This window comes from Cryptomeria japonica, chromosome 7 (genome assembly GCF_030272615.1).
Source record: "Cryptomeria japonica chromosome 7, Sugi_1.0, whole genome shotgun sequence".
Taxonomy (NCBI): Eukaryota; Viridiplantae; Streptophyta; class Pinopsida; order Cupressales; family Cupressaceae; genus Cryptomeria; species Cryptomeria japonica.
Genome location: NC_081411.1, coordinates 321,028,022 through 321,050,492, shown reverse-complemented (window position 1 = coordinate 321,050,492; position 22,471 = coordinate 321,028,022). Strand labels below are relative to the sequence as shown.

Sequence of the window (22,471 nt, the reverse complement as noted above, 5' to 3'; positions counted from 1 at the left end):
ATTTGGGAAGAGCGACGAAATCGATTTTAATTTAAATGATATATAATGTGTAACGTTAGTTATGAGCAGATTTATTTGCTTTTAGAGTGTCATAGACTAATAAACAGATAAGTTGAATCTCCAAAAGAGTGGTTCCCTTCATGTAACTGCATGGTTTGAATCATTTAATCGTAGATTTGAAGAGAAAAAAAGTAAACTGCAAGAAAAGGAAACCAAATGTCCAGAACGAAGAATACCGAGTTTATTATCATTATTGTAGTCACATAGAATCACATAAACATTTACAGAAGGCATAAAACAAATCTCATTGACGATTAAGTACAAATATATCTTATTGAAAATAGTATCATTTTTTATTGATATTGGGAAGAGATTCTATAATCTAAGAGTTCAACAGCAAATTTAAGAATGCCACGGTCTTGCAGAAGATAGTTTCTTAAAGTAAACAACTTAACAAATACAGCCTATTGGGAATAAATCACTCGCATTTTAATCTACCACAAATTTCTTCCTAATTTGGAAAACCCTCTCCAGAAGCCGATCAGAGGAGGGAAGGATTTTTTTGACGCTCTCCCTCTCCATACATCTCTTACCCCATGCATCAAGTAATGGATATTCTGTTTCAAACGGTATCTTGAAATTTCCAATAGTTTCAAAAATATGGAACCAGGACACATAGGGGGCTAAGACAATATCCAGGAACCCGAAATCCTTCCCTCCGAAGAAGGGCAGAGATCCAGTTACTGACATTTCTTTCAATGCGCCTTCTAGAAATTGCAGGTTCTCCAGCATCTCACGCTTGGCCTGCTCTTGAGCCTCATCTTTCGATTTCACTATACGAATCCCCGAGTCAAAAAACTGCAAAACCATAAAACGTATATATTATACCTTCTCAATCTCCAGCTACTTGAAAATGTGCTTATCTAATAAAATCCTTATGCCAACTAGAACTGTCAAACCGTTACCTTCTTATCAGCGAAGTCGGCCCAGAAGCGGGCAAGGGCACGATCAAATGGCGAAACCTGCCCGGAGTCCCATGTCTCGTCAATGTACTGAAGAATGATAAGAGACTCGCATATTGGCTGGTTATTGTGAACGAGGACAGGTATTTTCTTGTGCACGGGATTCATTTGCAGGAGGAGTTCACTCTTATTCGACAGGTCCTCTTCTTGGTATTCATATTTCACGCCAATCTCTTCAAGGGCAATCAAGATTCGCCGGCCGAATGGACTGAACCATGTGCTGAGCACTTTCACTTGTTCCATGTCAAATCACACGCAACACAATCTTCAGACAAGTAATGTTTGCTTGGTGTTTATGTTTTGGCATTAGAGCGTGCATATATATAACAAAAATAACGTCGGCAACTTTGGCGGTGATTCAACGGTGATTCAACCGTGGAATTATGGTGGCGTAGGCACTTACGTATTCATTCTTCTGACGTTGGCCCTTGCGTAACCACGTCCATGGCAAGGAGAAGTATTTGACCACGCAATCAACTGAGGCATATTTTTCATTGCGAAGAGTGCGGGGCACGAAAAACCATACACAATATTTTAAACAAGTACAGGGATAGTTTTCGACTTAAACGCAATATTCAATGACAATGGGCAGCTGCAGTCATGTAAGTGAGTTTCTCAGAAGTGTTTTTATTATAGTATTTATCTTTATAATATCTAGTTTTATTATACATTTATATTATATATTGTAAATAATTATTCAAAATATAAGAAAAAAATTAATTAAATGATCTAAGATGAATCTATATTTGAAGACATAAGAATCTATGAATGTTATATGAAAAAGATAAATGCATTCATTAAGAAGTGAAATAAATAATTTTTTATTTTAAGTAAAATATTATCATTATCAAATATAAGTGTGTCATTTATTAACTAAAATGCTCATGTAAAGTAGTATTGTTGTGATAGTGAAAATATGTATTCATATGTGTACAACTAGTAATGTAGCAATGCATGCATTTGATTATTTGATATTAATATTTTATTCCATCACGAATATAAAAAATGGCCCTTATAAATACATTGTATTTTCACTTGAAATGTGAACAATTTTAAAACAATATTAAAAAATGTCTAAATACATGGTTTGTAACAACTTCATGCTATAGGTATCCTCTAGTAGTACCAAGTGCTCATATGATTTAGAAGTAGGAGTATATCTCTTGTTATAAAAAAGAGACAAGATCCTTAAAGTAACCTATTTTTCATTTTGTCTTTTACACAAATAATGAAGCATAAAAGAAAGCCCTCATCCACAGTATCCTCCTAGTGAAATATTCAAAAATTAAATGGTTCCAAATATTTGGAGACTCAAAATTAGTTGTTAAGAAAGCTAAGATAGTATTCATTGCTAAGAGTGAAAGAGTAAGATCATACTAGTGTTAGGTAACGGGATCTCTTATAAAATTATCATGTGTGGAATATGAAAGTGATTCCAAAATCTCAAAAATATAAAATTAGAATAGATGGTTCATATTAGATTCTAATGTGACCTTCTGAAGAACCCTCTTATAAATAATGTTAAAATGATAATTATATAAACAATCCAAAATAATAGAAATCATTGGCAAGTATTTGAAAGTTATATTTATATTTCCTTTTAGTAAGGAAGCTTAGAAAAATCACTAATTAAAATCAATTGAAATTTGAAGAGACATTTGAAAAATATGTATTGACACTTAAATTAAATTAATTCTTAACATGATCTAGCTACTAACTTCCTAGCACTCTTCTGACATCAACCCTTGCATAGCAATGTCCATGTCAAAGAGAACATTTGACCATGCAATCAATTGAGGTATATCCTTAATTGTGAAGGGTGTGGTCCATGAAAAGACATCAATAGTATTTTAAACAAGTACAATGTTACTTTTCTACTTACTGTAATATTCAATGAGAATGAGTACTTGCAGTCTTCTTAGAGTGTTACTCTGAAGTGTTTTTATCACACATGTTTTTGATCCAAGGAGACTATGCAGAGTTCAATTGTTGTTATGGTGTATGTGTTTATAATATTTTATCTTATTATATATTTATACTAGATATATTATAAATAATTAAGTTAAATCTAAATACAATAATAATAAAATGTTGGTCTAAGATGAATCCATACTTGATACAGAAGAACCTATGAATGTTATATAAAAAATTATAAATACATTCATTAAAAAGTGAAATAAATAAGTTTTGTTATAAAATAAAATATTATAACTACCCACTATACGTGTTCCATATATAAAATAAAATGCTCATTTAAACAAGTATTGTTGTCATAGTGAAAAATGCTATTCTTATATGTATAACTATCGAGATAACACTGTATATGTGTTGGAACATTTCATATTAATATTTTTCCTATCACAAATATAAAAAAGTGAACACAATAAATATCTTGAATTTTTTCATGAAATGTGAATGGTTGTTAAAAGAAATTCAAAAATATCCAAAGATAAAATTTGTAACAAAATCATGCTATAGAAGGTATTTACTAATAGTACCAAGTGTACAAATGGTTCATAAGTAATATTAGATATCTTGTTACAAAAAGGAGAGAAGATCCTTAAAGCATTCCTTTTTATGCTTTTCTATACAAATCATACAGAATAAATAAAGACCTCATCCATAATATCTTCCTAATGAAAAATAAAAAAATTAAATAGCTCTAAATATTTAAAGTTAAAGGAGATGTCATTGCCAAAAATGAAAGAGTGACATCATACCAAGATCAAGTAATGGGATCTATTACAAAATTTTGAAGTGTTGAATATCTAGGGAATTCCAAGAGCTCAAAACATCAAAGTGGAATGGATAGCTTGCATTAGATTCCAATTTGATATTATGAAGCACCTTCTTATAAACAAGTGTGATGCTTAGATCTAAAATAACACTATCCTCTCTCTTTAATGATACAGATATTATAGACAATGTCTACTTACGATTCATTCTCTTTGTTAGAAGGATTCTTTAGATATATAATTAGGGTTAGGTAAAAGAAGAAGACTAATGTAAGATAAACTTCATCAATTAGTGGAGTACATTTTCATACATGAAAATAATATTTAGATTGTTTAATGTAAGAAAAATACTTTAATGTTTAGTCGACATTATATTGATGAGTATTTGTCTAAATAAAAAAATTTCACATCAAAATGATAAGCATTTAAATCACTTATTTTTCACACAAATTGTCATACTTGTCTATTCTTAAAATATCATATTTAACTGGTTGATATTAATTCCATGAATTAAATTTATTATAATAATAGAATTAATGTGCTAGTGAGATTTCTAAACTTTTGTCTTAATTTTAACATTAAAATATTAATATTTAAATAAATAAAATAACTCCAATTTAATATCTCTTCATATTTTCAGATAAAAAATATTTAATGTAATGCTAACTTTGAACAGATTTTAATTCATTTCTAGGTGAACTATATTAATAACCAGATAAGTTGAATTTCCACATGAGTATTTTCTTCCATATAATTTACATTGGTTTCGATCCTTTTATTAGAATTTAATAAAAAATAAAGCACAGAAAGAGGAAACTAACGATTCAAAACGAAAAATGGCAAGGCTTTTATCATTGTTGGAGTGACCCCGTAGAGTCACATAAATATTGTAGAATTCCAATACAACTACTTTCAAAATATTAACAGAAGGTTTAAGAAAACTTGAATTCACGATTAGTTACAAATATAGATTAATGAAAATAGTATGATCTTTTATTGATGTTGAGAAGAGATCCAATAATCTATAAGTTCAACAGTAATTTCACGGATGCCATCGATACTCTTCCGGACAGCTTGATAGCTTAACGCTGTTACACAAACTAGCTACTTGAACAACTTAACAAATACAGTCTATTCCAGATAAATTGCTTGCAATTTAATCTACAACAAATCTCTTCCTGACATTGAAGCCCACTTCAAGAATCCGAGGAGGGAAGAATTTTCTTGACGCTCTCTCTCTCCCTACATCTCTTAAACCACGCATCAAGCAATGGATATTCACTCTCAGTAGTTTCAAATGTTGATGTTGAATCAACTCTGCTCTGCGCTAGTTGTTATGCTGGCGTAGGGCCCTGCGTAAGGTGATCCTGCTGTCAACTTTTTAGCATTCTGCTGATGTCGGCCCTTGTCAAGGAGAAGTATTTTGACCACGCAATCAATTGAACCATATATTCATTTCCAAGGGAGCGGGCCACGAAAAGCCATAGATAGTTTTACTTTGTTTTCAACGAGAACAGTGGCAGTTTTGTAGTTAGTACAATATTCAATGACAATGACAGGTTTAGTCATGGTAGTGAATTTGTCACAAACTTTTCTGACTTTATAGTTGTGGAAGGGCAAAGGTAAAATCAAGTTGGAGTTTATGTTTGGTACGAGCTAAAAGTGTATAAAGTGCATGGGTGCAAGTTCTTTTATGTTCAGATTAGAAGGTGGTAGTAAAGTTTTCATTTCATATTTTGCGTATGAATTTTGAATGAAAAGGAATAATATTTTCAGGTTCAATATGTATAAACATATTTCAGAGTCATTGATATTATTGTGTCTATTTTGAATCTTTGTTTTAAGTGTAATGAAGAGAAAACCATATGGTTTTTATAGCCTACCTAACATATGATGAAAATAGAGGAACACCATCAATGTGGGAGCAAATAAAATTGTGTCAAAATTCAGAGGAATGCATCATCATAAAATCGAGCTAAGACTTTGTATCAACAGATTGTGCAACATATAGGAGACCACGATGTTGTTAGCAATTATTGACGTCCCATTCAAAGATGTTAATGTGGCATAGCAGTTTGGTCCATGACATGTTCAAAACATATGTAATATTTAGAACCATTGGCCCCTTGTCAATGTACCAGCCAAAGCTTCTTAGTAGTTGAAAGTTGCACCATTTGATAGGAATTGATGTGGCAAGTGTGGGCCCAATAAGAGCTTTTGAAAGCTTCCATTAATGTTGTGTATTAACCATAACAAAATCTAATGCAAAAATAATGAAAATTAGCACAGTCAAATTGAAATATGGCATATCGACAAGGAAATGAACCACAACCTCCACCAATTTATCCTTGCCCCAATGGCCTAGGACATTTCAAATATTGTCAATAATTGTTTTGTTAAATAAATGCACCATTGGCCAACGAAAGAGACGACATGGCAATGGGCCTACAAAATAGGTCATTCAATTAAAGTCAATACTAAAAGGAGTTCAAAATCAAAGATGATGCTCCATAACCATTCAAAAGGTTAAACTAACAATTTCACAAGAAATAGAAAAAAGATTTATGTCTCCTTTTAAATCATTATGGTGAAAGATTAGGTCCCATGAGGTTGAGGAAATTCCAATGATATTGCTTTATGTATTAAAAAAATGAAAGGAGTTCTCTTGACAAAGAAAACCTCAGAATAAATATTCAAATAATATTCAAAGAAAGTAGTCACATGAATAAAAGACAAATCCATGATTACATATGATAGTTCGAGAATGGGTCTCAAGGACTTGTGTAAAGAAAAACACAATGCAATTTATTTTTATGGACGTGTGCACTCCAATACTTGAGATAGTGGCCTCTGTCAAGCTACTTGGCTAATCCTTTTATAGAATAGTACTAGAAGTAGTTTGAAATGTTGTAAGAAAGTAATTTATCCTAGGTTTCCTCCACATAGGTAGACAATTGAAATTGAACTACAAGTTCATTCTCACGCTTCATAAAAGTCTACTATGTTGTCCTCCACATCTTAAACTTGTTGTCCACATCTTCATTTTGTTGGATTATAGTGTTCTATCTCTATTTGGTCTTCTAAGTCTTATTTCTAGTTAAATCCTCTATAAAGAGGCACTGTTTTCTCTATGATTTCAATAATCAATAAAAAGAATTCTTTGCCTGTTTTATATACTTTTAGTTTTATTTTGCTTGAAGTTGGTATTAGAGCTTATGGTTAGAGCATCCCAACAAAATCATGGGAGTTCCTAGGTTCAATAAAGAACTTTGAATATTAAAGAAAAAAATTGGATATTGTTGATGTCCAAACTATTAATGGTAGAAATTAAGGGGGAGTGTTGGAAGAAGTAATTTCTCCCACATTTTCTCCACATAGGTAGTGAGTTGAAACTAAACTGCAAGTTCATTCTTATATTTCTAAGAGTCTACTATGCAAAGCATCGCAGTCCAGATGTAAATAATGAGTCAAATCCTACACTTGCCTCATTAAAAGGTAAGAAAATGAGAAGTTTGAAAGAAATAATGATCAATGAGAAGAAAATTTGGATTTATGCTCAAATTTTTCTTTATTCTCTCATGATTCTATGTGTTTTGAAGAAGTAGTTAAGGAGGAGCATTGGGTAAAAGCTATAAATAAAGGAATTGATTCTATTGAGAGGAATCAAACATGTGATCTAGTTGATTTATTTGAAGCTAAGGATTGTATTGGTGTCAAATGGGTTTATAAAACAAAATTTAATGCACAAGGTGAAATTGATAAGCATAAGGCTAGATTAGTAACAAAAGGTTTTGCACATCAATATGGTATGAGAGCTAGTCTGGGATTAACTCCTTCATGGGAGGGCCCAAGATTATGAGAGACTATTATGCATGTTTGTGAGAAAAAGCTATTTTTTTTGTTGCACCTACTACAGTCACACAACAACACAAGCTTAATGGTCTATTTTAATTTATTTATAGGAAAAATAAAAATAACAACTATATACAAGAGATAATGAATAAATTTTATTGATTATTGAAATCATACTAAAAAAATTGCCTCTTGATAGAGGATTTAACTAGAACTAAGACTTAGAAGATAAAATAGATATAGAACACTACAATCCAACAAGGAAGACATGGACAACAAGTTTAAGATGTGGAGGATAGCATAGTAGACTTTTAGGAAACCTGAGAATGGACTTTGCAATTCAGTTTCAACCGACTGCCTATGTGGAGGAAACGTGAGAGAAATTACTTTCTTCAAACACTCCCCCTTAATTCCTACCATTAATAGTTTCAACATACACAATATCCAAATTTTATCATTAATATTCAATGTTCTCTATTGAACCTATGAAATCCCATGATTTTGTTGGGATGCTCTAACCATGATCTCTAGCCCACTTGGTTACAAGTCCATTGTAGGTCCAAGTATGGTACACTTGTTTTCTTCAACCTATCACAATTATACACCCTACTAGTCCTGAAGGATCCTAGCTTTAATGGACTCTTCTGACCTACACAAATTCTAAAAATAGAATGCTGCAACATTCAACCATATCCTTTCCTTATCCATTGATCATTACTAATCACAATTATAGTTTTCTAGTTCAAATTTATTAGAGATTTATTGATATATAGTTATTTTTTTCTTTGGATAATATAAATGAATTGATTCACATCTAATATTTTTAAATATGTTTTCTTCATTTGATGGTCTTTGGAGAAAATGGTAGCAAATCTAGAACTAGCCTCTAGTTAATGAGAATTCTCTATCTATAATATAGGAAATTTTAGACATGATCTTACTAATTCTGTAGTACCCCTCCTCGATTTAGCTCATTAGACTCTTATTTTATTATTGTTTACTTTCAATGGAGACATTACCATTATGTGTTATTCAGACTTATATAACTTTATTTCATGCTTTATCTGAATATGATATGCTTACTGTATTTTCAGTATTTCGGTACTTGTGAATGGTGATAATTTATGGATTAGTGTTATTTAAAGACACTTTACTTTATCTATGCAATGTGTAATTATATGTTGCGTGTCTGCAAGTGTATTAGATGCGAGGGGATGATTTTTATTCACTCACTCTGGTGAGACAAGGAACGTCGCAATTCTCCTTCATCGGTGTGCGTGCCATGTATTCTATATTCGTATATATGCATATGTGGTTCAATGATGTAGGTCATTATAGGTACAAGTACCGGGTAGGTACAGGGTATCGTCTCCACCTGGCTACACAGGTTTGAGCGTGTCTTATTTGTTCCGATGGGAGTGGAGGAGATAGTGGTTGACCCTAATCATACTTGAGTTACACTCGGTGAATGTTGTTAGTTAGTCGTTCCTTCTATTTTATTCAGTCGTCGAGTTGGTTGGTCTGACTTTTTCAGAGTCCTTGTTTGGGTTTTCTCACTTTGTGTGCCCTAGTAGATGTGATTTAATTATTTTAGTTCATGACGTCACATTATAGTTAGCATATTTAATTTATCAAGTATAAATGCTTTAGCGACGATGAATTTCATTAACTAAATAAAGTGCTTAAATCAAGTAGCAATTTGCATTAAGTTAGAAATATAGTTTTATTTAAACATTAGGGGTAAATAAATAAAATTAAATGTATTTATTGTACTCTAGATTGTTTTTAAAAATAAATTGGAAATAAATAAAATAAGTTCAATTACTTTCCTAAATATTGTTTTTAGAAAGTTATTTAATTTGCCATGAGAAAAGAATAAAAGAAAAGGGAAAGTGTTGTTTTAGAATAATGCATTTTTACTTGCCTTTTTGGAAAATTAGAAAATAAATTGAAATGATTTTTTGTTTGAAAGGGGATTATTATTATTTTGGGAGAGAGGAAAATATTTTTGGGGAACCTAAAAGGTTTAGGTTAATTAAAATCTTTATTTTTCATTCCAGAAATTCATGGGAAGGAGGCGGCTATGTGTGAAAGAAATTGTCTTGAGATTTCTAGAATGCATTTTCTTGGAGAAGGCCAAGATTTTGGAGATTTCTTGGGAAGGAGGTTCCAATTTCAGGTTGGAACCTTCTTCCAGGATAGAAGCTCTGCAACAAATTTCTTCCTGGAGAGCTCTACAAGTTAGACAACCTCTTCTTGTTGTTTTAAGAAAATCCATTTATTTCTTCCCTTCCTCTGAATGCTGTTTGTTTTGAAAAATAAAAATAAAATAGATGATTAAATGCGTGCAATATTGTTGGATTATTGGTTATGAAGTTATTGAATATTTCAGTCCATTTGGTTTTAAAAATAAAATGCAACTCCAGACCATTCCTTTTCATTTCATGTTCTTGGCTAAAATCTATTCTAGTTATATTTTTGGTTTATGAAAAGAATTTATTTCATTGGTTCTGGTAGATTAAATTTGTGAAATTTGGGGAAAGTTATGCTGGCAAAATTTTGCCAAAATTCCATGTGCATGAAAGTTTTCAAATTTGGGAGAAAATTGGGTTTGCCAGAATATTTAGTTTCCAGCTATTTTGGTTTTGTTTTCGAATGAGATTGTCTGGATTTGGGTTTTCTCCTCTCTGTATTGTCTTAGAGATCGAGCTAGAGATTTAAATTATCTATGTTATTTAATATAATTGTTTATCAAATTTAATATATCTCTGTGTATTTAGTTGTAGATTAATTTAATTTACTTTTTGTATTAAATTTTAATCGTAAATTAAATTAAATTGGAAAAATGCAATTGAAAATTATGTTTATGCTATTGCAAATGGTTTTTTTGAAAAATTAATTTTTTTTTAAATTACTTTTGGGGAGGTGGAGCCTGCTACCTCGGGGTAGTAGATGGTACCCCAAGCTAGCGACCGCTACCTATGGTAACAGTGCTACCAGACGGTAGCCACTGCTACCGTAAGTTAGTAACTACTGCCATATGGTAGCAGTGCTACCGCAGGGTAGCACTCGCTACCATATGGTAGCAGGCTGCCTTGCAGTTAGCCTTTTTTTTTTTTAATATTTTATTTTCTTGTTTTAAAAAAATATATATATAAAGAATTGTTATGCTTTGTTTACAATATGATATTGTGTAATTTTTTAAATGTTAGTTATTGAAAATTAAATCTCCATATAGCATGTAGATTTTATTTATTGGAAAGTAAATCTTCATTTTTAGTATGTAAAATTTTATTATTGAAAATTAAATATTCATTTTAGTATGTATATTTTAAATATGATATAATTATATGGTGTATATTCGAAGAATGTATATTCATGTAATTATATTATATTATTATATATATTTCTAATTTGGAATATGATCTATGTTATGAAAACCATTAAATTGGGATATTTGGTAATTATTTTTAAACATATGACTAGTGGAAAATTATTATAATGTGGTAAAATTTAGCTTTTGAACAAATTACAATATGGAATTTCCATAGTTGTATTTTCATATTCTCTGAAGTAACTTTAATTGCAAGTTATTTATGTCTTGGTTGTTTAAGGAAAAGATTGCTTGTTTAAGAATCTCAGTGTAAATGTTAATTGTAGTCAAAGCTTTATTTCATTGCAATTTTAGTTGTGTTGTCATCGTGTCGTAGATGGATATACCCCCTTTGTCAGAGGTTGTTGAGTAAACCTGTCGATGTGAGCCATTGTGTATTTTATTCCATATGGTCAATCCTGGTTTATTGATAGTGTACCTTTCACCTGCTTTTGGTCAGGATTAGTTATGGTTGTCAGTTTCGCCATAGTGTTCTCATAGAGAAAAACCTTTCCTGTTAGTGTCCTATCAGAGAGAGTGTCTTTCAAGCAGGGGCCACGCCCAAAGTGGATGATAGGATAAACCCTCGAAAGTCAGTTAAGAAGTGATAACCTAATAATTGATTAGGGGATGGGTAGCTAAAATATTAAACTATGATAATGTGCCTCGCCCATGGTTGAGTGCTTATATAGGCTCAGGATGTGGTGAGAAGGCCTGGAATGGAAAAACTTCCACCTTGTTTTCACGAAGGGATTGGTAGGGTCCGCATGATGCGTAGATGGAATCGGGGGTTCGGGAGAGGTTACCAAGATAACCCAAGATGGGGGTCGGGACCTATGGAGGCCTACCTAGGGTAACCACCTTAGGGAATGCGATGACACTCTCTCCTTAGGATCACTAGTGTTTGTGAGTTGATTCACATGGGTTTTGTAGTTTCATCTTGGACTGTTGTACTTGTCTTGCTTGCTTGCTTGAGGGTCTTCTGCTATCTCCCAACACGGTGGGGTGGTTCCACTTTGGGATCACATGGTCGGGTGGTAGTGCCACTTCCCATCGGATATCTTGTTCTTACCTTCATGTGAGGATCGGCTTCACAAGTTTTTCTTGGTTCGTGACTCTTGTATCAGCTCATGGTTGAGATTATTGTATATTTGAGACCATGTGGTCATTATATCAGTAAACTATGTAATCATTGAAATAAATATATTGTAACACTTTAAATCTTTCAATATGGAATTCAGTTTTATAAGAATGGTTTTATTGTTTCAATTTAATTTCCTAATTGGATGGATAATTGGATTAACCTTTTGTAGTTCTTTAGTTTCGAAGTAATCTTCATTGGTAACCCTTTAGGATGTCATTGTTAGACTTCCACTTGTGTTAATAAACGTGCAATGTTATAATTAATGCACTTAATCTTTTAAAAAAAAAATTATTTCATCTTTTAGTTGCCTAGATGTGTTGTTTCCCTATAGAGTTCCTAGCGAGGCATTACAAATTCCATCTCTTTACTTTTTATGACTCTGGATATTGGTCTCATATTTTTTTATTTATAAGTTTTTATTGGAAAAAATTAATATATTTTTTTGGGGGTCATAAGAGGTTTATTAGGTATATTTGGTAAAACAATTAGAACTTGATAAAAGAAACTTTAGTGGCCAAGTGTTATGTTGTATTTTCTATTAATGTGATATTTATATTTTGAGGAAATTATATTTAGATCATTTTCTTATAAACTCTTCCCTTTTTCTCTTTTAGATCAATCATTGTCATAAGGTAAATGGTACCCTCCTCTATTTTTTAAAATTGGCACAAATGGTTATACTTTTCGTAATCTAGGTATCATGGTGATTGGTACAATTAAGAAAATAACATTTATATAGTTGATTTTTTTTGTTACATTACAAATTGCAGTACTAATAATCAAATGGAGGCTCAAAACATCATTGTCAATGTGAAATTGGTTGGAAGAAAATAATTTTGGAGATGTATTCCATTATTTCTATCTCACTTTTATATAATTGAAGGTCTCATGAATCTACTTAGGCATTGGCATATTGTGTAGTAGATTCTTCACATCTTATAAAAAATTTGATTCTATCTCTTTTCTGATATTTCTAGATAATGGAATGGTTCTGTGGATTATTTTTCCAAATGTGCCCATACTATTAATTGTTCTAGGAATGTCAAGTATTTGGAGTCCTTGTCTTTAACTAAATATTCAAATTTTCTTCTTCTCTATCACAATGATTTAGTTTGGTAAATCTATTCCCTTATTTATTTGGATATTCTTTTTCACCATTTTTTCATATCATTTGTATTCCTAGAGATGGTGTGCCTATACAATCCTTCTTTAACTTTTATCCTTTGGGATTTGTTTCTAGTTACTTCTATTGAAAAGGAGTTTGGTAATTTTTATGGATACTAAGTTAATATTAAAATTTATATCTTTTTGGTCAAAAAATAAAATAAAATTAGAAGTTATTTGACAAGATGGTAACAAAAATGAGACAATTCAATTCTATCAATCACAACCAACTATGTAAGTGAAAAAATTATGTATAATGGGGAATAACTATGCTTCAATGTTTGAATTGGAGCCTAATTTATCTAATTTACACTAGTTTGTAACTATCTAGAAATTATATCTACTTTATATGTATAATTTATGCTAATTCTACATTTAAAAATTCTAATTACAACATGTTACACCAATCAACTTTTAATAAAACAAATTTTATAAATAGATTAATCATCGATATAATTAAAAATATCTATGTTTGAAAATATCAAAAAAATTATTAAATATATCTTAATTTTAATTGAATGATAATCTTAAAATTTATATATCTTAATTTCAATTGAATGATAATCTTAATACGATATTATACATGAATGCACAATCTAAAAATCGAATATTGATTTTTCTTTGTAAGGTTGAAAGATCGGCAAGATTATTGATTTAAATGCATATTTACGCTGAAGGAGTTCCCTATTTGAACTTGATTAGCAGACTTTCAAGATCAATAATCCATATTCAAAGAGAGGTGTGCAAGATGATTGAAACATTTATGATCGTCCGATCATCTTCCACTTTATTCTCATCATTTATTTATTTTTTCTTATAATTTTCTCGTCAAATTTTTTTTCATTCATAGTATTTTTTCTTGTCAAACGCAATGCATTCGGTTACCTTGCTTTATGTTTTTGATTAAGATAAACATGTTTTATAGGGGCCTGAAACGCAAATCCAACAAAAAATTAAACATAGAAACCAAAGGCTAACCAGCTACAAAAATAGAGGATTCACCACAAAACAAAAAACCGCAAAAAAAAAACCTATTCAAGACGCACCAGCAAAACAAAATAAAATAAGAAAGAGCTTTCATAAGCTCAACATTCTTCTGGATCTCTTTATTATTAATCTCCTAGAGCTCCTCCATAATGAACCTCGAACTACCAGATACTTGATATTTTCTCTTGGTCCTCGTACACGGTCCCATAGATGGCTACACCTCCTTGTTCATCTTAGACAAGTTGATATCTGGGGATCTCTCGACTCTGGTCATCTACTCCTTTTGCATGGCAATTTCCTCATTGACTCTTTTGAGACCCTCAAATCTACTATATATGGCTTCCTTGCTAACCTCCACCAAACCCTTTAGTTTACTCTTCAGTTGCTATATTTCATTCTCCAGTCTGTCGATTTTAGCGTGATGTTGAGCCTTCATAACCTTAATATCTTTCACAATTTGCTGGGACAATTTTAGGAGTTCATCAGTCTTATCTGGAGCTGGAATCTCGGTGAAAGTGGCAATGAGATCCTTAATCCCCTATTTCAGAATATTAATTTCCCCAAAAAAATATCGGATGCACTTCTCCTGATACATCAATGACTTCCCCAGGAGCTTATCAACATCCATTTCTTCCTCTTTGGTCTCATTTTTGTTGTTGATTTCTTTTTTGTCAATTACCATTTCATCCACTTCTCTTGTAACCTTTCTTTATGTTGCTGCTCATTTTCATTGCTGATTTCTTTTTTGTCAAACATTACTAAAGGAAGATTAAAAATAGTTTTGAAAAGGATATAATATACATTAAAAAGGAAGTGCAAAATAATATGACAAAGGAAAATGTGATTTAAAAATATTCAAACATCATAGAATTATATATAAATTTATACATGGCTTGTTGAATGAAAAATTTATATAAGTAAAGACCACCAATGTAAATATTGTAAGCCTCCCCTTCCTACATTCATTGCACATGGTTTGATAACTTCATCGTTTCTTTAGGTAGGTTCTATAAAAGAAAAAAATTAATTATCATGGTGTATAATTAATAAATTAGGTGTAGGGGCTGTCCCAGTATCACAGCGGTTGTAGGTTGTGCACCTCCGGGTGGAGGTCTTGGGGTCGAAACCCCCGAGCCTCACACTGTGTCATCCAAGCTGGGCGATACAATGAGGTGGAGGTTTCTCCCACCCCCCCTGACTACAATTGTCCATAAGTCCCCCATCCCGAGAAAACATATGCTCCACCCCGCTAGTGCCAACAGACCAATCTAGTAGCGCGTAGTGCAAGGAAGGCCTAGCATAGATGTAGGGTAAAGTTTGATGTCGGCTCTCACTGTCAGCGATTCGATCGATGGTTTGTCTTTGTTCGTTGGCCAATGGAAATGACGGCTAGTGCTCTCAAGCTGTACAGGTGCTTCATCGAGGATGCCTTGGATCACGACATGGATATGAGGTCCTCCCATGTGATCTCACTAGTTCATAGCTCCAGTCAAAAAGCGCTTGCCCTTAAAAAAAATAAAAAAAATTAATAACTTAGGTGTAGTGTACTTAGTTCTTACCATATATATTAATTATATATCATAATCTATTTATTAAAAATAATTTTTTATTTTTAATAATTTACATTATGTAAAATTTAAAATAAACATTTTAATACATAAAATAAATATATAGTTAAATATATAATATAAAGATATAATTAAATAATGTTATGTTAACAATATATTTTAAAAAATTATATATAAAAATAAATAATTGTAATACATTTTATAATATAATTTATTTAAAATTAAAAAAAAAAAACCTATAGATAGTAAATATCTAATAAATTTAATATTTTTTAAACCCACATTAAAATATAGATATATTTTTTAAATGTGTCACACGTTGTTGATAGACTAGAACTAACCTAATATTTAAATTAATATTTGTAAAAATGGATTACATGTAAATGTAGCCCATGTTTGGTGCACATGACAATTTACTTCACGTGTAAAATTTGTAATTGTTGATCATAGTCAAATGTAATGCATAGTAGGCATAGTGCAACTCACTTGACATATTAAAGGTTTGTTAACATCAAACATGGTCAAATATAGCCTATAATTTACCTCACATCCTTTACATTTATAAACATTGATTAGAGTTGAATCTAACCCATAACTGGTGTACTACAGTTCACTTCACATGCTTAAAATTTGTAATTTTCAATGTTATTCAAATGAATGCATAAGAGGCATATTGTAATCACTAACATATTTAAGTGTTGTTAACATGGAACATGGTCAAATATAACACATCATCAATATTGTAAAAAAATTGTCAAATTCTTATATTTTTAAATTCAAAATATAGTTTAATTAGTACTATACACTATGTTCCATTGTCTTAAAATTTGGTAAGTGTAGATCATATGATAAGATGTACTCCATAATTGGTACACTAAACCTCGTCCTACATTCCTAAGATTTGTAAGCATGGCTCACAATCAAATATAGTCCATAATTGGAATCAAAACTTACCCCAAATTCATAATCAATAAGATAGCCTATTGATTCTCATTAACTATTCCAAACATATTTTAAAATCTATTTTATCTATTGATCTCACACATTAAAGAAGAAAATGGGAGAAAGAACAAGAAGTTTTCAACTTTTCATAAGCAATGTTTACATAGTCATTAGATGAAGAATATTTAATCTAAATTTGATGAATAACTTTACTTATCAAATATTTTTTATAATTATTTTATTAAATATATCTTATTTAAAAATATTTTTTCTATGTTTTTGATATGTTGTCTATCTCTTATGAGGAGGCTACCCTGGGTCAAATTAAGAGCTGCAAGGGTATAGCTAATCTTTTTTGGTCTATTCTCTCTCTTGAAATTCTATGGTTTATTTGGAAATTTCGCAATGATGATGTTTTTAATGGCAGATGTAGGAACCTTACTGAGTCTCTGAGGAGACTCACTGTGCATCTGATTTCTCTGTAGATCACAGTGGTCATTAGGTTGGATGAAGATAAGTTCCAACGATGGATTGAGGATGGCTCTACCATAGTTTACACCAAAGAGTTATCACATGGCTTCACATGGGATAGGCTGGACAGTGATAAGTCCCCATTTGAGAAAGCATTGCACTGGTTTGTGAAGTTCCGAGAATAGAGGCAAGACAACTTGGATGCGCTTAAAAAGGAAGAAGAATAGATCAAATCAATAATGGTCCACCCTCAAATTGAGCAGATTACACAAGGAAGAGTCTAGGTCTGGAATGATGGGGTCAATGGCTAGGTTGCTTGGGTTCTTCCGGTTGGGAAGAACAGTCTTTCGGAGGGTGAAATAGAGATCACCTGATGTCATTTCTATTTGTAACATTTTCTGCATCATTGTGAGATAATTTTGTAATACTTACGCTATGTACTTGCAGTGTCAGTCCATGTGATGGATTCGATCCTCTGTGACATTTCAGTTTTTTTGAGCTGGGTGATATGTATTGACGTTTATCTTATATTTAATTCCAAAAAAAAATTCAAAAAATTCTATGTTCAATCATTCTTTATAAATTATACTCTATTCTTTCATACACATTTTATCAAGGAAAGTATATAGAAAATAAATGTTGTCAAAGTATTAAATGATTATGAAGTTATATTTTATACTTCCTTTTGTTAGACATAATAATGTAATATTATTTTTTTTCTTAAAATAAATCTAGAAATATTTATGTTCATGAAAAACCAAGATGATTGTTTAATAACCGTCTTAGGCCACTTATACCACTCTCTTATAAAGGAGGGATTGATATTTTTTATAAGAAAATCCCTTTATGAAGTAAATGAACCTATCTTTATCTTTCTACCTCTCCATCTCCCCCTGTCTCATTATCTCCCTATTTATATCTAAAGTTCACCTTCTCCATCTTCCTCTCTCAATCTCCTTGTCTTTTAGACTCTATGTTTCTCCATCTCCCTCTTCCTTTCTTCATTCATTATTGTCCTTTATATTTATCTCCCTCTCACCCCTCTATAATTCCCAAGTTCTCTCTCTCTCTCTCTCTCTCTCTCTCTCTCTCTCTCTCTCTCTCTCTCTCTCTCTCTCTCTCTCATCTCTCTCTCTCTCTCTCTCTCTCTCTCCCTCCCTCTACCTATCACACTCCCTTCTCTTTCTATACCTCTCTACTACTCCTCTCTTCTCTCTCTATTTCACTTACACCATCGCCCTCCCTCTCTATCTATTTATGTATATCTATCTCTATCTCGATCTCTATCTTTAACTATATCTCTATCTTTCTATCTTTCCTTTATATACACACACTCCTTGTTTCTCCTTTCCTCTCTTTATTTCCATCTATATCTGTATCGCTCTCCCTCTCTATATAACTCTCTCTATTAGTTCTTTTTGTCACCTTCTCACTCTTTCCCACTCTATATCTATCTCCCCATCTCTCCCTCACCCTCTCTGTCTATATCTCATTATCTCTACATCTCTCTCTCATACTCTATTCATCTTTATCTTATTCTCATTCCTTCACTCTCTAACTCTTACTATCCATGTCACTCTTCCTCTAACTCCCTATCTCTCCCTATTTTTTTTTTTCTCTCTCTATATCCATCTCATCCAATTGTATGTCTATCTTCCTCTCTATCTCTCTCAGACTTCCTCCCTCTCTCCCTCTCTCTCTCTCTCTCTCTCTCTCTCTCTCTCTCTCTCTCTCTCTCTCTCTCTCTCTCTCTCTCTCTCTCTCTCTCTCTCTCTCTCTCTCTCTCTCTCTCTCTCCCTCCCTCCCTCTACCTATCACACTCCCTTCTCTTTCTATACCTCTCTACTACTCCTCTCTTCTCTCTCTATTTCACTTACACCATCGCCCTCCCTCTCTATCTATTTATGTATATCTATCTCTATCTCGATCTCTATCTTTAACTGTATCTCTATCTTTCTATCTTTCTTTTATATACACACACTCCTTGTTTCTCCTTTCCTCTCTTTATTTCCATCTGTATCTGTATCGCTCTCCCTCTCTATATAACTCTCTCTATTAGTTCCTTTTGTCACCTTCTCACTCTTTCCCACTCTATATCTATCTCCCCATCTCTCCCTCACCCTCTCTGTCTATATCTCATTATCTCTACATCTCTCTCTCATACTCTATTCATCTTTATCTTATTCTCATTCCTTCACTCTCTAACTCTTACTATCCATGTCACTCTTCCTCTAACTCCCTATCTCTTCCTATCTTTGTTTTTCTCTCTCTATATCCATCTCATCCAATTCTATGTCTATCTTCCTCTCTATCTCTCTCAGACTTCCTCCCTCTCTCTCCCTCTCATCCTAGTGCAAGCATAATATGAGGCCATTGGTCATAGAGCCTAATTATCTTCCTTATTCATAGGTTTTGTTTCAAACATGTTTGGATCACTGTAAGTGGATGAGTAGTTGTTTTGAAGCTATTACTTCTCCATTGAGACCTTTGTTACAAAAACAACATTTTCTAAATTGCCTACCAATTGACCTCATGTACTACACAAATGTGTGTAAAAAGCAGACCAAATTTTTCAGTAATTAAGTTCTCACACCTCTTCGACATACCCATTGCGCACCAAAGTGCAATTACTAGTTATTCCTAATATTAGAAAAAGTAACCACATTAACGCTTTAATCATTAACCTTCCGTATGTTTTTTTTCCTTTCCTCTCAGTACAGTCCATTGGCATATCTACATGTTTATTTGGGAAGAGCGACGAAATCGATTTTAATTTAAATGATATATAATGTGTAACGTTAGTTATGAGCAGATTTATTTGCTTTTAGAGTGTCATAGACTAATAAACAGATAAGTTGAATCTCCAAAAGAGTGGTTCCCTTCATGTAACTGCATGGTTTGAATCATTTAATCGTAGATTTGAAGAGAAAAAAAGTAAACTGCAAGAAAAGGAAACCAAATGTCCAGAACGAAGAATACCGAGTTTATTATCATTATTGTAGTCACATAGAATCACATAAACATTTACAGAAGGCATAAAACAAATCTCATTGACGATTAAGTACAAATATATCTTATTGAAAATAGTATCATTTTTTATTGATATTGGGAAGAGATTCTATAATCTAAGAGTTCAACAGTAAATTTAAGAATGCCACGGTCTTGCAGAAGATAGTTTCTTAAAGTAAACAACTTAACAAATACAGCCTATTGGGAATAAATCACTCGCATTTTAATCTACCACAAATTTCTTCCTAATTTGGAAAACCCTCTCCAGAAGCCGATCAGAGGAGGGAAGGATTTTTTTGACGCTCTCCCTCTCCATACATCTCTTACCCCATGCATCGAGTAATGGATATTCTGTTTCAAACGGTATCTTGAAATTTCCAATAGTTTCAAAAATATGGAACCAGGACACATAGGGGGCTAAGACAATATCCAGGAACCCGAAATCCTTCCCTCCGAAGAAGGGCAGAGATCCACTTACTGACATTTCTTTCAATGCGCCTTCTAGAAATTGCAGGTTCTCCAGCATCTCACGCTTGGCCTGCTCTTGAGCCTCATCTTTCGATTTCACTATACGAATCCCCGAGTCAAAAAACTGCAAAACCATAAAACGTATATATTATACCTTCTCAATCTCCAGCTACTTGAAAATGTGCTTATCTAATAAAATCCTTATGCCAACTAGAACTGTCAAACCGTTACCTTCTTATCAGCGAAGTCGGCCCAGAAGCGGGCAAGGGCACGATCAAATGGCGAAACCTGCTTGGAGTCCCATGTCTCGTCAATGTACTGAAGAATGATTTGAGACTCGCATATTGGCTGGTCATTGTGAACGAGGACAGGTATTTTCTTGTGCACGGGATTCATTTGCAGGAGGAGTTCACTCTTATTCGACAGGTCCTCTTCTTGGTATTCATATTTCACGCCAATCTCTTCAAGGGCAATCAAGATTCGCCGGCCGAATGGACTGAACCATGTGCTGAGCACTTTCACTTGTTCCATGTCAAATCACACGCAACACAATCTTCAGACAAGTAATGTTTGCTTGGTGTTTATGTTTTGGCATTAGAGCGTGCATATATATAACAAAAATAACGTCGGCAACTTTGGCGGTGATTCAACGGTGATTCAACCGTGGAATTATGGTGGCGTAGGCACTTACGTATTCATTCTTCTGACGTTGGCCCTTGCGTAACCACGTCCATGGCAAGGAGAAGTATTTGACCACGCAATCAACTGAGGCATATTTTTCATTGCGAAGAGTGCGGGGCACGAAAAACCATACACAATATTTTAAACAAGTACAGGGATAGTTTTCGACTTAAACGCAATATTCAATGACAATGGGCAGCTGCAGTCATGTAAGTGAGTTTCTCGGAAGTGTTTTTATTATAGTATTTATCTTTATAATATCTAGTTTTATTATACATTTATATTATATATTGTAAATAATTATTCAAAATATAAGAAAAAAATTAATTAAATGATCTAAGATGAATCTATATTTGAAGACATAAGAATCTATGAATGTTATATGAAAAAGATAAATGCATTCATTAAGAAGTGAAATAAATAATTTTTTATTTTAAGTAAAATATTATCATTATCAAATATAAATGTGTCATTTATTAACTAAAATGCTCATGTAAAGTAGTATTGTTGTGACAGTGAAAATATGTATTCATATGTGTACAACTAGTAATGTAGCAATGCATGCATTTGATTATTTGATATTAATATTTTATTCCATCACGAATATAAAAAATGGCCCTTATAAATACATTGTATTTTCACTTGAAATGTGAACAATTTTAAAACAATATTAAAAAATGTCTAAATACATGGTTTGTAACAACTTCATGCTATAGGTATCCTCTAGTAGTACCAAGTGCTCATATGATTTAGAAGTAGGAGTATATCTCTTGTTATAAAAAAGAGACAAGATCCTTAAAGTAACCTATTTTTCATTTTGTCTTTTACACAAATAATGAAGCATAAAAGAAAGCCCTCATCCACAGTATCCTCCTAGTGAAATATTCAAAAATTAAATGGTTCCAAATATTTGGAGACTCAAAATTAGTTGTTAAGAAAGCTAAGATAGTATTCATTGCTAAGAGTGAAAGAGTAAGATCATACTAGTGTTAGGTAACAGGATCTCTTATAAAATTATCATGTGTGGAATATGAAAGTGATTCCAAAATCTCAAA

At 32.3% G+C, this 22,471-nt stretch overlaps 2 protein-coding genes across 2 annotated transcripts; both read right to left on the bottom strand.

Moving 5' to 3' along the window:
- Positions 1 to 416: 416 nt before the first annotated feature.
- On the bottom strand, positions 417 to 1,303 carry LOC131856199 (probable glutathione S-transferase). Its single transcript, XM_059207615.1, has 2 exons — positions 966 to 1,303; positions 417 to 858 (listed from the first exon to the last, which is right to left on the bottom strand). The coding sequence occupies exons 1-2, from the start codon at positions 1,263 to 1,265 to the stop codon at positions 490 to 492; spliced, it is 669 nt and encodes a 222-aa protein (XP_059063598.1). The 5' UTR covers positions 1,266 to 1,303; the 3' UTR covers positions 417 to 489.
- Positions 1,304 to 20,372: 19,069 nt separating this feature from the next.
- Positions 20,373 to 21,304, bottom strand: LOC131051598 (probable glutathione S-transferase). Its single transcript, XM_057986174.2, has 2 exons — positions 20,967 to 21,304; positions 20,373 to 20,859 (listed from the first exon to the last, which is right to left on the bottom strand). The coding sequence occupies exons 1-2, from the start codon at positions 21,264 to 21,266 to the stop codon at positions 20,491 to 20,493; spliced, it is 669 nt and encodes a 222-aa protein (XP_057842157.2). The 5' UTR covers positions 21,267 to 21,304; the 3' UTR covers positions 20,373 to 20,490.
- Positions 21,305 to 22,471: the final 1,167 nt, after the last annotated feature.

Bases quoted from the DNA above. Each gene is read 5' to 3' on its own strand.
- LOC131856199 (XM_059207615.1), bottom strand. From the start codon at position 1,265: ATGGAACAAGTGAAAGTGCTCAGCACATGGTTCAGTCCATTCGGCCGG. The intron at 859-965 runs GTAACGGTTTGA...ATGGTTTTGCAG, and splicing joins CCGACTTCGCTGATAAGAAG to TTTTTTGACTCGGGGATTCG.
- LOC131051598 (XM_057986174.2), bottom strand. From the start codon at position 21,266: ATGGAACAAGTGAAAGTGCTCAGCACATGGTTCAGTCCATTCGGCCGG. The intron at 20,860-20,966 runs GTAACGGTTTGA...ATGGTTTTGCAG, and splicing joins CCGACTTCGCTGATAAGAAG to TTTTTTGACTCGGGGATTCG.